This window comes from Meles meles, chromosome 6 (assembly GCF_922984935.1).
Source record: "Meles meles chromosome 6, mMelMel3.1 paternal haplotype, whole genome shotgun sequence".
NCBI classification, from domain to species: domain Eukaryota; kingdom Metazoa; phylum Chordata; class Mammalia; order Carnivora; family Mustelidae; genus Meles; species Meles meles.
The window spans coordinates 18834070-18850036 of record NC_060071.1 but is presented as its reverse complement, the minus strand read 5'-3'; the positions used below and the strand labels follow the sequence as shown (position 1 = coordinate 18850036).

The 15967-nt window shown below is 44.9% G+C and overlaps 1 protein-coding gene across 1 annotated transcript in view; it reads left to right on the top strand.

Annotated features, from left to right (window-relative positions):
- The window catches only part of CERS3 (ceramide synthase 3), a 79326-nt gene that overhangs the window by 40202 nt on the left and 23157 nt on the right, over positions 1–15967 (top strand). The window contains exon 9 of the mRNA XM_046010013.1: positions 6491–6644. Coding sequence (XP_045865969.1) covers positions 6491–6644 — 154 coding nt within the window. The remainder of the gene's footprint in view (positions 1–6490; positions 6645–15967) is intronic.

The following is a 15967-nucleotide window of genomic DNA, read 5'->3' as shown; positions in this document are numbered from 1 at the left end:
AGTTTCCTCCATAAACCGCAAGGGCAGATAACAATTTAGTCCAGGCTGATCCGCTGAAGGAAAGGAGCACTCCATCGCAACGGGAGTTACAGGGGGAGGTGCTGACTCGCTGGTTCGTTGAACTCATCACACATAGTTGTGAGGAATATACTGGATGAATGAGACACAGTTCCTACCCTGCGGTAGGAGTTCATATGGGCAGTAGAAGAGATCTTTGTATCAACCACCCGATCTACATATTTGAAGATTATTTATACTGACCTGTGTTTTGGATGTTCAAAAAAATTTTCCAAAGGTGAATAATCTTCAAGTAAGGAACTTGCTTACCTGCAAGGGCACATATGCTTGCGGTAACTTTATGTCTTCCCCACCATTGGTCTGCTGGACTTCAGGCTTCAGCTTTCGAGGATCTGGCTCTCACTGGCAGAAGAAAACAGTACCACGGGAAGCCTCAGGTGAAAAGGAATTCTGTGGGTCGTGTGGCCCTAGAAGTACTTGGAATGGCTATCAGAGAGAGGGCAGTTTTAAGAAAAGACAAGACAAAGCTAGAAGCGTAAGCAGTGCTCTTAGCAGAAGGGAGACAGGAGTAAGGACCCAGGGGACCTTTCCCATCCTCCTAAGGCCTGGAGCCTGGGTTCTGAATAAGTCAAGGGCAGAGCCTGGGTGTCTTGGTGCCCTGGTGGGTTTCTAGGCCCTCCTGGGATGGCGCAGTGCCTGACTCACAGCCACTGGAGGAAAGGAAGGGCTCGTGCAATGTGAGAGTGGCTCTGTTGAAGCTGGGGCCCCTCCCTGGAGCCACCACCGCAGATGTGTATCTCTGAACTAGACTTTCCAGTTTCACACCTTGTGTAAGAGACAATGAACTTCACCACCTGGAATTGTTCAATGTCTCCTTGGACAGTGTGCCCTCATGGGAACTCCTTCCCTCTCACCCACGTGCTCATTACTTCTGCTGCTCGTAGATGTGTAAAGGAGAGCTCCAACAATCACCCTTCTTCATAATCATAATACTTTAGGATAACGGACGTTACCCAGACTTTAGCCCAACTCCTTTATTCACTTATTTATTTAGAAATAATTTCAAACGTAAAGGATACTTGCAAGTATATTACAAAGAATTTTAATGTATTGTGTGTACCCAGATTTACTAGTTGGTATTGTGCCCTGTTTGCTTTCTCTTTTCTGTTCTCCTTCTCTCATCCTTCTCATTCTGTCTCAACACACACACACACACGCACACACACACACGCACACGCACACATATGCATATACGTATCTACATGGGTTTTCTGAATCATTTGAAAGTTGCAAACATCATGTCCTCTTAGTCTTAAATTCTTCGCTGCATCTTTCCTAAGAACAAGGAGATCCTTTTACGAATCATAGCATAGTTGTCCATTTCCGGAAACGTAGCAACCCACCATCCGTGTTTCAGTTTTGTCCATTGATCCAATATGTTTTTTCCCCCCTCTTACTGGATCTGGCCCAGGATCATATTTTGCCTTCAGTTCTCATTCACCTGGAACAGTCCCTTTCTCCTTCGGTGTCTCAGGTCATCAGCGTTGTCAAAGCATGCAGGCCCCCCTATTTATATTCCAGGTGGGGAGTTAAGATATTTCCAGGATCGCACAGCAACTTAGGAAAGAACCAAGACTAGAAACAGGGCATTTGAAACACAGAACAGATACGTTCAAATTCAATTAGTAAATCAGACGACTTAAAGCAGACATAATTTGCCTTCCCTAAGTATTTATTAAATTTCCTTCACTACACAGTCACTTTGAAATGTAAGGCACCCCTGACATATAAGGTAGGCAGTTACTCACCAGTAGAACCAGTCTTTGTTATCCTGAGAAGGCTGAATGCACACCCCTATAATTAGCAAGAGAAAAGGACCTTCACCTTCCAGTTTTCATTAGGAAAATACAACTTTTGGTGGCTGCCTTTTCTAGCCCAGCAAATCCAACTACTGTTTAAACCAACCATGTGATTTTTTTTTCCAAACCACGGAAACGCTAGTAATTGCTAGAGGGAAGGTGGGGAAGCAAACCAAAGAGGGAAAAGTCTGAGGTTCACAATGCAGGGTCACAGGCGTAGTGCAACCGTTCGGACAGATTAAAGGCCAGTGGACAGAGCAGCATGGTTTCAGGAATCCAGGAGCACAGAGTCTCTGAGCATCCTCTGTGGAAAGAGAAATTCCACATGGCCTGGAAGGGAAATATGTGTTTGTGTGTTCATGCGTGTGTTTACACACGTGACACACGTGTCTGGGACAAAATTGAGGACAGAGGGGTTTGTTTTTTCCTCCTTCCCACTCTTATTTTAGCAAAAGAAGAGAAGACTTGAGATTGAGGCTGCACCATCCTTTACTGAGGACGCAGACTGATAGGAAAAGGTCCTGACCGAGTAACCGCAGGCCCCAGACCCGCTGTCCCTGGGGCCACAGCGGCCACCCCCTTCGGAGCGCCTCTCCGTTTTGGTCCCCTCTGTCCTCCCGCACAGAATGTTCCAGCAGCACAGCGTCCCCAGTCCCTCTCCGAAGTGGCTTCCCCCCCCTTTCCCAAAGCAGAAACTCCAGCCCGTTCAGCTGCCCAGTCCCCTGGGTTGCTCTCCCTGTAGTGGGAATGCCAGCTCTCCACAGTAGGAAGGGGTGGGTGGAAAAGGCGTTGTCAGAGCGGGAGTCACGGCCATGGTTAGAAATACTGTTTTCCCAGTGCTTCCTGGATGCGAAGCTCTTCCCAGTTGCCCAATCATTTAGCCCACACAACAGTTTGATGAGGGGAGTGGTGGTGTTTTCATTTCACAGAAGAAACGGATGCCCAGAGAACTTATGTCACTTGCTGCCGACTGCAGGGGAGCCGGGATCCTCAGCTAGCCAGCCCCAGAGCCCATGCCTTTCCTCTCCCCTTGGGGCAATAACTGGCTCTGTCTGGAGGCATCTGTATTTTAGCGGTGGTCTCTTCCATTTCTAGGACGCTGCAGTTTGCAAAGCTGACTGTGTGGTTTCCCTGGAGCCTCCCAGTCACGGGGCAGGGTGACTTCCACTCTGTCCAAGGTCCAGGAGGCTTAGTGACTTGGATGTAGGTTATGAGGCAAGGAAAGTGGCCTCAGCCCCAGAAGGCTGCTCTGATGAGTCTGGGCCGGTTGTATCACTCCCCTTTCTAAAACTAGCAAAGCTTCCGGATGCCATGTCTTGCAAAGCCAACAGGGGGCGCCTCCATTCACCTCCGCACCTGTATCTTACACCACCCCTCCCTGCCACTCCTCTCCCTTCAGCAGCACTCATCTTAAGTCTCATCTTAGCCCTTGACTTTTCCACCATGCCTCCCACCTGAGGGCCTCATCCATGTGGTCCCTTCCAACCAGGACCCTCTTTTCTGTGTCTTCCCTTGAACTTGAAGAAAAGAGAAATCTCAGGTCAGTTATTCCCACCTCCTGTTTTGTTTTTTCTTTGTTTGGATCATAACGAGTAATTACATAGTTAAGGCATTATTCACATTCTCATAAAGGAGATGCTTTTGAATCATTTCCTTTGTTATTTTTTTAAAAGAGTTTATTTATTTATTTGACAGACAGATCACAAGCAGGCAGAGAGGCAGACAGAGAAAGAGGGGGAAGCAGGCTCCCTGCTGAGCAGACAGCCCCCCATGCGGGACTCCATCCCAGGACCCTGAGAGCATGACCTGAGCTGAAGGCAGGGGCTTAATCCACTGAGTCACCCGGGAGTCCCTCTTTTGTTCTTTTTGACATTGACCAATTCCTAATGGGTATCTAGTAAAGAGGAAGGCCCCAGGAACAGGGGAAGGGAGGATACAGAGATGAGGATACAGAGATGAAGATGTCATGGCCGCTCCCTTCGGAAAGCGTGCCAGCAAGTGAAGAGTGATCTTGTATGAGCAACTGTGACTGCAGGGCAGGTTGAATCAGGCCAAATTCTCTCAAGGAGTTGGTAGTGGGGGAGCCTAGAGGAATTGCTATACATCGAGAGGTGATCAGAAGAGCACAGAGAGCTTTGTTGTAGAGGCGCCCATGCTTTGGTGGGTGAAGACAATCTCAGCTGACGGGGAAGGGCATTGTAGGCTGAGAGAGTACAGAATAAGGCACACAATTGCTTACAGATCCACCAAATGAGAATGGCAAAGAGGCTTTACGATGCACGTTATTTCCTGAAATCCCTGTGAATGCAGGCACTGGAATGTGAGCCTTACCGCTTCAGGGATTTGGGTCAGTTTTATTCATTGCCCTAGTCTTGGCTCCTATAAAGTGCCAGGTAGCACTTCGGTAGGTGCCCAGTGAACACTTATTGAATGGATTGGATGGATACTCGTTGCTTCCATTTTACAGTTGAGAAAATGCATGGAGAATTGGATCAAGGCTTCACAGAACCAGGATTTTAAGTGAAAGAGCCAATATATTAAGAAAATATGGGAAAATATATTTTGTGATGATAGAGATAAGAAAGGTCCTTTAAAGCATACCATAGAGGCAACCTAAAAGGGCAAAAAAATGATAAATTTGGTTACGAGAATATTTGAGAAGTTAGTTTGCCACAAAAATCATTAACAAGGTTGAAAGAATTAGACCATGTGGTGATATTTAATAGGATTTAAAAAATAATGTTGTTGCCCTTGATATGTAAAGAGCACTCATGAATCAATGGAAAAAGTAAACACCATGATAGAAAAATGGACAAATACCCTGAAGAAGAAGTTCACAAAAATATAAATCAAAATTACCAAATAAATTACAAGTGTGTATATATATATATATATATATATATTCACTTCACAAGAAATAAAAATGTAAATATAAACAGCATGATGTTCTTTTAGATAGAGGCTGACAAAGTACAATGTTGGTCAAGGTCAAAGGAAGCAGGTAATCTCAGACACTAGTGTAAGACAGTAAACTGCTGTGGTCTTGCTGGAAAGCAGTCTAGCAATGTATTCTAAAATGTAAAATGAGTATACTTTTTTATTAAGAATTTTAGCTATTTTAAGAAAATAATCAAACAGTTCTATCAAAATGTCTTTACAAGTAATTCTTACAATATTCTCTGTAACACTATGAAAATTTGGAAAACAATATCTACCCAAAAAGGGATTAGTTAAATAAATTATGATATCTATAAGTATATTTCTGTGCAAGTATTACATAGGATGGCATATAGTAGGGGTTGGCAAACTCCAGCTCACAGGCCAATCCAGCCCACTGACTGTTTTTGTTAATAAAGCTTTATTGGCACATGGCCACACCCATTAATGGTATAATTCTGTGACTGCTCTCACATTATGGTGGCAGAGTTGAGTATTTGCAACAGAAACCAAATGACCCAGAGGCCTAAAATATTTACTATCTGCCCCTTTACAAAACTGTTTACTGATCCCTGATATGTAGGTATATTCATCAACATGGAAAGCTCTATGTATCACATTATTGAGTCATAAAAGCAGGGTACAAAATTACATGCCTAGTGTGTTTCTGTGGTATAAAATCGCGTGGTAATGGGGAAGGGGCCAAAAGGAAAAGGACCTTAAAGATTTAAAGAATGTATTTTTAGGAGGGATACAGATCTCTTTATGTATTATAATTCACACAACACCAAAAAAAAAAAAGAGTCAGTTTTACCATATGTTCATGTAAAAGGCAAAATTAAATATGTATGGAAAAAACAGGAAGATAATACACAAAAGTCCCAATATAATTTGTTTAGACTGGTGGTATTATGGGCAACTCTATTTGTTTTTCTTATTTTTCCTATTTTTGTATGAATAGATTATTTTTATAGTTAGAATAATATACCTACAAACCAATCCAGGAACTCTAAGATCATGATAGTGTATGAAGTTTGGGAAGGGAACAGGTAAACCCTTCCTACGGCAGTCATATCTAAAGTCACTGTGCATTCTGGGTGATCGAGGGCAGCTCAGAATGATGTCCGTGAGTCTGTTCACGAAATCCATAAAGAATGCAGTTCACTTTAGAAACTGGAAGTAATAATAGAATTTTTGCTACTTTAAAAACCTCTTTTATTGGAAAATTTACTTTCGTAAAATTCACCATTCACTTTGCTGCCCAATACACGAGATTGTGTCATAAGGGCAATTATAACCCTACGTAAACATGCATTATCCTATTTATTCTACAAATCCTGGGGAAGCCGAATAGGGTCATGTATGCTCTTCTGCTTGCAGAGGGGAAACCCAGGTACAAAGACTAGAGTGCAGGCAGCCTGACCATAAAAATTCCATTTGCTTTAACTTTTCTCCCCAGAGGCAGACTGTATTATTTTTTGTAGCTCGCCAATAATGATATAAAAGGTAATATTATCATATTGTTTTCCCTTGAGAATTTCCTGGGCATGGTTAGAAATGAAATAAATGTTGAATGCCTTGGGAGGAAAAGTATTTGTTTTCCCACTGAAAATTCACTAGTACTGTGTAATAAAATCCTTTGGTCTGTTTTTTTTGTTTTGTTTTGTTTTGTTTAGGATTTTATACTGCACGCTGATTCTGCCTCTGCACTACCTGGAGCCTTTCTTCTCATACATCTTCCTCAACCTCCAGCTCCTGGTCCTGCAAGCCCTTCACCTGTACTGGTGCTACTTCATTCTAAAGATGCTCAGAAGATGTTTATTCATGACGGTAAGGGCGGTCTGAACCTCACTGGTCTCAGCAAGCGGACCTCGTTGCCAGATTGGAGGTGATGCCCAGACGACAGAACGCGCTAATTAATTTGGAGTTAACCAGAATTCCTTTTCTTCCTCTTGATTTGATCATGATTGATAAAAACTTATCTAAAAAGGTAACTTTTTTTTTTTTTTTTTTTTAGGTAGGTCTCTACGGTGCTTTTAAGAAATGGCTTTTGTTAGAGGATAAGTCATTTTTATAAAACTTTGGTCCAAAAATTGTTGCTTTTTTAAAAAATAGATTTTATTTATTTATTAGAGAGAGAGAGAGAGTGCATAAGAGAGAGCAGAGGGAGAGGGAGGAGCAGGCTTCCCGCCGAGCAGGGAGCCTGATGCGGGGCTGGATCCCAGGACCATGGGATCATGACCTGAACAGAAGGCAGAGGCTTAACCCACTGAGCCACCCAGGCGTCCTGATTGTTGCTTTTTTTTTTTTTTTTTTAAGATTTTATTTATTTATTTGACAGAAATCACAAGTAGGCAGAGAGGCAGATGTGGGGGGGTGGGGGGGAAGCAGGCTCCCTGCTTAGCAGAGAGCCAGATGCGGGCCTCGATCCCAGGACCCCGACATCACGACCCGAACCGAAAGCAGAGGCTTTAACCCACTGAGCCACCCAGGCGCCCAGATTGTTGCTTTTTTTTTTTTAAGGATTTTATTTATTTATTTGACAGATAGAGATCACAAGTAGGAGAGAGAGAGAGAGAGAGAGAGAGAGAGGAGGAAGCAGGCTCCCTGCCAAGCAGAGAGCCCGATGCGGGGCTCGATCCCAGGACCCTGGGATCATGACCTGAGTGAAAGGCAGAGGCTTTAACCCACTGAGCCACCCAGGCGCCCCTGATTGTTGCTTTTTAAAGAATGTCCGAGTCTAAATTTGCTCTGGTTTGGGACAAGCTTTATGGTGATTATAAGTGATTACCGAGTAATACTTCAGAGCCTTACGTTTACCTTCACTGAGCACCCAGTTTGCAGGTGATGTTCACCCCAACCCTTCTCCTACCATCTGAAATATTGTCTGTCATTTGACTATGCTTTTGTCCTGAAAACAGCTTCTTCTCCAAATAATAACAAACTAATAATACATTTTAGACAATAGGAGCTTTTCATTTGTTTGTTTTGAATTCCGTTCTGGGTGTTAATTCCAGAGCAAGGTGGGGAGGGCTTCAGAAATGAGTAAGAAACAATTCACTGCCTTTGGGGAAACAACCCGGCATGGGGGGGGGTGCGGAATATTCACCTACTAGCGACTTCCTATAGTGTGCTAAAGAGATATCCTATAAACTTGCTGTGGAAGACAGAAACCCGTTGACTCACCGGCCGGCCAGGGAACGTTATCAAACAAATGGAATTTGACTTGAGCCTTGAAGGCAAGGAAAAGAAAATCAACAGTTCCTTGTCAGAAAATCATACTTCCGAGGAAGTTTTTTTTTTTTTTTTTTAATTTATTTGACAGACAGAGATCACAAGTAGGCAGAGAGGCAGTCAGAGAGAGAGGAAGGAAAGCAGGCTCCCCACTGAGCAGAGTCCGATGCGGGCTCGATCCCAGGACCCTGGGATCATGACCTGAGCTGAAAGCAGAGGCTTTAATCCACTGAGCCACCCAAGCACCCCCTGAGGAAGTTTTAATTAAGGATCTTTCAAGGTGGAAGTTACAGCGGGCCCGTTTTCCAAGGTTACCATCCACATATAACGCAATATGGTATCATCAGAGGGAGTGACTTTTATGTAACAGGTACAGTGGTAATTTACCTGGGAAGCTCATGTTCTGATGAAATGGACATCGTGATAACTGACCTCTGGGTTTTCTACCATCTCCTAGCTTCTAGATCTAGACAGAGGTATAGGGAGTTGGGCTACATCCGGATTAATCTCAAACCAAATTCTGAAAAGTAGTTTTTTTTGTTTGTTTGTTTTAAGATTTTATTTATTTATTTGACAGAGAGAAATCACAAGAGAGGCAGGCAGAGAGAGAGGAAGGGAAGCAGGCTCTCCGCTGAGCAGAGAGCCCGATGCGGGACTCGATCCCAGGACCCTGAGATCATGACCCGAGCTGAAGGCAGCGGCTTAACCCACTGAGCCACCCAGGCACCCTGAAAAGTAGTTTTTATTTGTTTGTTTTACCAAATGACTGACTTGAGCTTGTTTGCTTGGGAGTGGACTCTCTCCCTTAAAAAGTCAGAGTGCCAAGAAGAAACGCTTTCTTCGAATGGTTCTAGTTTATTAATATTCTGAATAGTTATCTCATGACCTCTGTAAAAGTTATTTTACCTCCGAGTGACTGACAAAGTTGAAGGGAGTGCGATAAGGTTAAAAAGTGGAGCAGTTAGACCCTTTGCACATGGGGAGTTTGGAGGGAAGGAAGGGCGCTGAACTGAGCCAGTCCCAGCCCTGGGTCGAGCTTCCCGGAGCATGGGTCTGCCTTGCCGGAAACTGTGCCCTTAATCACTGGTGAGTGACAATAATTACAGGCTGGAAGGGAGCCAGACTGAACAAAGCTCGGAGCCCAGAAGATACTCTTGTTTGGTTTCAGCATTGTGTTCATACTTCCGATCTCTAATGGGTTGTACCAGGCCTGATTAAAAACCCAGTGGGTCGGGGAGCCGTGGATAGGAATTCCCGATTTCTCATGCTGTACTTTGGAAAAGCTGTTTCCAATTGTGATTTGACAGTGGTGGCGGAGGCCCCCGAAGCCCTAATCCCTGCAGTTCGTATGACTTCAGCTGGCTTGCATGTGCACGCTGTTTTCCATAGCAGTGGCAAAACTGGCTGTGAACTTGGCTTCTTCCTCCAAAGCCGTAAAGCTGCCTTTTAAAGAATGCTGTTTGAAGGCCCCGTAGCATGCGAAGGGGAGGAGACAGATAAAGGCGGGAGTGGTCATTCTTAGAGGAGCAAGGACAAGTCAGTTTTCAACTCTACTTAATAACTTGTTAGCGTTTCATATACATCCCTCAGTTCGTTACGAAGGTGACGAATTCTTGGGTATTTAGAAAACGGAACTACCGAAGTTCTTAGGCCTCCTAAAATGTCTCTCAAATCTTCTAACAGAGAATGGGAATTTGTCTTTTTAAGTTCCTTATCCCTGATAGGCCCTTGATAAGTAGTGTTGAATATGCAAATGAATATGTAATTCAGGGAAACAAATTGCGGGGCGGCGGGGGCAGGAGGGGATGGTGCTGGAAAGTTACAAAATTGTTTATTAAGCTTTTTTTCTGGTCTCCATGGATTTGCCTGGTAGACCGGAAAGACAAAAGTGAGAACACATCTTAAAAAGAGCATTTGTTGAAATATCCACATCTTATTTCCCCTCAACAGTGGGGTCACCGCCTGCATATGGCGAACGAGGACCTTCTACCGTTTGCTTCTGCTGTCCAGTACCTTAAAAATAACAATCTCACTATAATTTCAGGGCTCTGACATACACAGACCATGGCCAGCAGGCACTGAAACCGAGCTGGTTCCTTTCAAATGGGGGATCTTGTGAGGAACTCCCCGCCCATGCACACATCGGGAAGTATGATGGGCCAAGATATTTGTGTTGTCATTCTCTCTGCAAACATGAGACATGCTTTCAGAGGAAGTGAGGAGGGTGGCATGCTCTCATTTAAGATTACTTAAGAGAATGTGATCATCCCTATGCTTTTATTTTCTTCTTCCTAAATATCACACTGAGTGCCGACCAACTCAAGCGTGTCTCTTTGACATCTTGGGCTGATGAGCTGCCAAGACACAGAGGGTGGGGCTGAGCAGGCCGCCATGACAGCCTAGAGCCAGGACGGAGCAACGAGCCCCTGGCAACCGGCCCCAGCCATCTGCTCCCGACAGGCAATGTCTCTTGAGTTCACAGATGACACTTGACACACGCTGGACCCGTTTCCCTCAAGAAAGGCCCCTTCTCATAAATAGGAGAAATCTATGGCCTCGACCAGATTCGCACAGTAAGTTTGTGGCCAAGCCAAGGCTCAAACTCGGGTCTCTTTTCTTGTAGTACTCTGCCTTTTGTAATTCCTGTTGATCTGAAATAATCAGAAAATTTACCGAAACAACTGGCATGGAGTAAAAAAGAGTCCATAAACAACCTGAGTAATCGAGATAGTAGAATGAAACAAGAACAGATTCTTTAGCTTGTTTTGGAACTTTCTGAAAACACAAGAAAAAAAAACATTTCGGAATTCTTTTTTTTTTTTTTTTTTGAAGATTGTATTTATTTATTTGTCAGGGAGAGAGAGCATGAGCAGGGAGAACAGGAGGCAGAGGCAGCACCAGGCTGCCTGCTGAGCAAGGAGCCTGATGTGGGACTAGATACCAGGACCCTGGGATCATGACCTGAGCCAAAGGCAGATACTTAACTGAGCCACCCAGGGGTCCCCGGAATTCTTTTTTTAGTTTCAGGTCACTTCCTAGTAAAGCAAGTCTAGAATAGCTAAGAGTACAGGCTTTCCTGTTTGCTAGCTGTGTGATCTGAGGCATATTACTTTCATTTACTGCGTCAGTTTCTCCACCTGTAAAATGGGGGTGATAGTGTTAACACCTGCCTTGTAGGATAAAGCCCTCAAAACAGTGCCTGGCACAGAGCAAGAGCATGAGGATGTTGGCTGCCATTACCATTATTCCTATTAACTCAGGTTCTTTGTGGCAAGTTACAGAGAGGCTGTGTCTTCCAGGTCGCCTGGCAGTTTGCTGTCAGTCAAGCCCTCCCTCCCTCCCCATGGATAATGCTGCAGCTGAGTCAGATGTCCATCCAGGGTGCCCATGACCATTTGCTAAGCTGTCTTCGGCCAGTTGACTTGCGTGACTCACATTCTGATAATTCTTTTTGACACATGCTCTCAGAGAGCAGCGTGTTGATGAAGAAATATAAAATCAGAAACATCCAGCAAACCTCCAGATCTCTTTTGCTAGTAGTTAATAGTGGATCTAGAAACTGCCCTTTGCTGAACAAGAGATAAAAACATCACAAAGGCTGGCAGTTAAAATAGAGTACTGTAAAAATGCTATCAGCTTGGGGCACCCGGGTGGCTAGTCTGGTTTCAGCTCATGTGGTCAGTTACATGTATGAATCTTGGTTTCAGCTCATGTCATGATCTCAGGGTCATGAGACAGAGCTCTGCGTAAGGCTTGCGCTCAGTGAGGAATCTGCTTGTCCTTCCCTCTCCCCTCCCTCCCTCAATTTGCTCGCGCATGCGCACACACACACATGCTCTCAAATAAATAAATAAATAAAATTTTTAAAAATACTGTGAGTTTACACTTCCATATTTCTGAATATTTATATAGGTTAGCTGCTTGAGCAACCTATTGAAGAAACAACGGTGGAATTTATAAACTTGTAAAAAGTAACTGCGCAAAGTTGCTTGGTTTAAAGAATTCCAGATTTGAATATTCTTCTACCCTGTACACTTAGCCGAGCCACAGAAGAGACTTTTAGAACTGGGGGAGCCCACTAAACATCCACCAGGACAGCATGGCCCCCTTCTCCTCAAGGCTCATTTGTGTTATAAAACTTTGTTATTTCCAAGGAAGGGGTGGTCAGTGAGGAAGTTACCATGACTCACCCAAGGTCACACAGGGGCGGGCTTCGTGCCCACGAAGCCCGAGACTTCACAGCCTATGTTGCTAATGCCGTGGTGGTCTTCTGACTCTCCAGTAGCTCTGTGTCCTCCAAACACGAGTGAGAGGTATTCAGTATGTCTGTGTTTACCTGTGTTTGTCCGTGTGTGCATTTAGTGTGACGTAGGCTCAGCTCTCACACACCTCATCATCTTTTTTCCTGTTCAGGGAGTTTTAATAAATGTACAGAGCCTGCAACCATTCCTCTGTTAAAATATAGAACATTCCCCCGGCCCTATAAATTCTTGGTGCCTACTGGTGGTCCACACCCCTTCCCACATTGGCAACCACTGTTCTTATTTCCATCACCATAGATCAGTTTCAACTTTCTTTAAAAAAAAAAAAAAGATTGATTGATTTTACTGAGAGAGAGTGCGGGGGCAGGGGGCAGTTGGAGGGGCAGGGGGCAGTTGGAGGGGCAGAGGGAGAGAGAGAGAGAGAGTCTCACACAGACTCTATGCTAAGCATGGAGACAACACGGGGCTCGATCTCGTGACCTTGAAAGCATGACCTGAGCCAAAAGCTAAACAGACTGTACCACCCAGGCACCCCTCGACTTTCTTAAACCTTATATAATTGGAATCATGCAGCGTGTGCTTCTCTATGTTCTTTCACTACGAACTTCATAATCTTATCATGACTCATCCCCGTTCCCTTTATCACCGTCCCCTTGCCAGTAATCCCTGAATTCTGGCTCTTTGGAGAGGGCACTCTCTAGAAAATCTCCCTAGGCCTATCCCCATTAGGGGATTTTGTGGCTTAAGACAATCATAAATCCGAGTTTTTATGAACTTGAAGGTGTGGAGTTATTTAAAGAAATCAGAGTAGAAGCATAGCCATCTGCGTGACTCTAAGATAAAAACAGGAGAAAAACGTATCATGAGTGAGAGACCCAGGAGCAAACTGGCCTCTCCCCAGATCCCTGCCTCCAGCAGAATCCCTGTTTCTTTGCCCTGGACCCAGGGGCCTCATAACAGATCCCCAGGCACAACCAGGGCACCTAGATAAATGCGTAGGAGGAGACCCAACCTCACACTCACATCTTGAGATGGAAGCAACTCAGAACTGGAAAGAGGGGTTCATCTGCCCAGTGGGGAAGTAGAGGCTCAGTGGGACAGAGGGGCTTCCTCAGGCTGCTCGAACCACGACAGGAACTCACACAGTGGGTCCTTCTCAGTGAATGTCTGTTTTTCTACACAGCAGGATACCATTATCCAGGGATTTCTTTAGATAGTGGGCTGTTTGATAGCCATTCCCAAGCTGTTTGGAAATTCTTCTAGTATCTTCTTCCAAATTGTTTCTTCTTTCCGTTAGTCACAGTGGGTACCTGTGTCCAGGTGCTATGACCCCTCTTCCTGCTGCTGACGAAAACAGGCTGACTTCTCAGCACTTCCTTCCAAGCACACGGGCCTCTGATGGAAATAGACTGTATTACTGTTCTTAAATCAGTCAAACAAGATTTTATTTCAGTTTTCTTCAATCCATCCTCCGTTCCTTTGGAAACAGGCACGGGCAGCAGCTAGACGCCAGCAGCCGAGTGAGTACTGTTATCTGTAGCTTTCAGCTGCTCGGTATTTGTTCAAAAGCAGCAAATCTCACTTCCCTGAAATCGCCTGTGAATTTTTAATTATGCACATGATTTTCCACATTTACTTTATCCCGCATTAGCTCCCTTTGTGCATACTCCTGCATTTCTTGTCTTAGGTGTTTCCTAACAGTGGTTTCGAAGATACTAGTTCTTTGGAGGTACGGGTCTGGTCTCTGGATGGACAGGAGATCAGCTGAAGACTTTGTAAAAGGAAGGGACTTTCTCAAAGGAAACTTGTTCTGGGAAAGCAACTCTGAGGGTAGCAGTAGGCACTCAGGTCCTGTCCTTTCTTTCCTCTGTCCCAAATGTTGACTCTGATGTTTCCTTGAGCCACATGGATCATATCTCGTGGAAGTTGAAAAAGACGTGAGGGATGGGAGAAGATCATCTCTTGTACTTGGCTTTAAAAATCATTTCACAAAATCCTTGGGGCGCCTGGTGACTCCAACGGTGACATGTCAGGCTCTCATTTTCGACTCAGGTCATGATGAGGGTCAATAGATTGAGCCCCGCATTGGGATCCATGCTGGGCATGAAGCCTGATTAAGATTCTCTCTCTCTCCCGCTTCTGCTTCCCCTCCCCCTCCACTCATGCCCTCATGCTCTCTCTAAATAAATAAATAAATAATAATAAATAAAAATCCTTCCATTAAAAATGGAATTGAATTTTATATACTCCTAAAAGCAACAGATACTCTCCATTTTATTAGTAGTGAAACAGACACACGCACAGACACATTAACACATGTACACACGCAGATGTCTTTTTTTTTTTAATATTTTATTTATTTGACAGAGAGAAATCGCAACTAGGCAGAGAGGCAGGCAGAGAGAGAGGAGGAAGCAGGCTCCCTGCAGAGCAGAAAGCCCCATGTGGGGCTCGATCCCAGGACCCTGGGATCATGACCCGAGCTGAAGGCAGAGGCTTTAACCCACTGAGACACCCAGGCGCCATACGCAGATGTCTTATATGGGACTTGAGTTTCTGTTTCTGTATCAGCCTAGACGAGGGGACAAGCACAGTTCATGGCTTGTTACTAAATCTACATATTCACACCAGGGGGTGAATTAGTGGGTGTTTGGGCCAGAGAGATTGGTAGAAGCACCTGTAGGGGAGAGGTCTACTGCCCCTGCTAATATCTCATGAATTTCTGTGGCCACACCCTTCCGGTGGTCCTCTCTCCTCCCCCCTACAGAAGTCTCAGAAGAGAGCTTTATGTAACAGAAAAGAAATCTTATTCCTGAAAACTCATTTGGTTTGTAGATCATGGGTCAAATAAATGAACATTTAACAAAACTTTCATTTTCATTTAGGGTGTGGGCTTTAGCCTCTGAATGACTTACCACGTAGACAGACGGTGTTATCCACGCTCTGTGTGGGGGGTAGCAAGTGTGCCATCCGTGGAAACCTGACCTCTCAGTGGGGGCTATTTTCTGCAAATTGTGTCTCCTTGCCACATATAATGGACTCTGGGAAGGCTAAAGAGAGCAGCACTGGGCATGTGCACTCTTCCCAAGACTCGGCGGCCCATTTCACAGGCCTGCCCGGACTCCCAGTCAGACCTCAGCCTCAGTGTTGCTCCAAGCAACCTGGGCCTGTATGTACACCCCTGTAATGTTCTTAGAATTTCTGGAAACCTTGGTCATGTCTTTCAAGTGAATGGGATTTGCTGTTCTCGCTCATGTGGCTGGATTGGGACCACTGACCCCATGTCTAGAACATTCCACTGGGGCCCCGCCATGGTGGGCTCACAGGCTGAGGTCAGAGCTGATGCCGTAGCAGCTACAGTGGGTGACTATTTATATCATGATTCTGTAGAAGGCTCTGAATCTACCTGCACCCCCGGAAATCTCCCTTTACCCACTTATCTGGGTGCAAGATGGTATGAAGAATGTACAGAAAGTCAGGCTCTGGGGAGTAGGGGCAATGGACAGAGAACTGCCTATGTTCTGTACCCATCTTGCTCCCCCTGATCAGCTGTGAGTGTGTACGTGTGTGAGTATGACTTTGACTGTGCGAGCACACGTACAAGAGGATTTCAGGGGTGCCCCAGGGGTCCACACCTGTGAGGGGATGAAGGGAGCT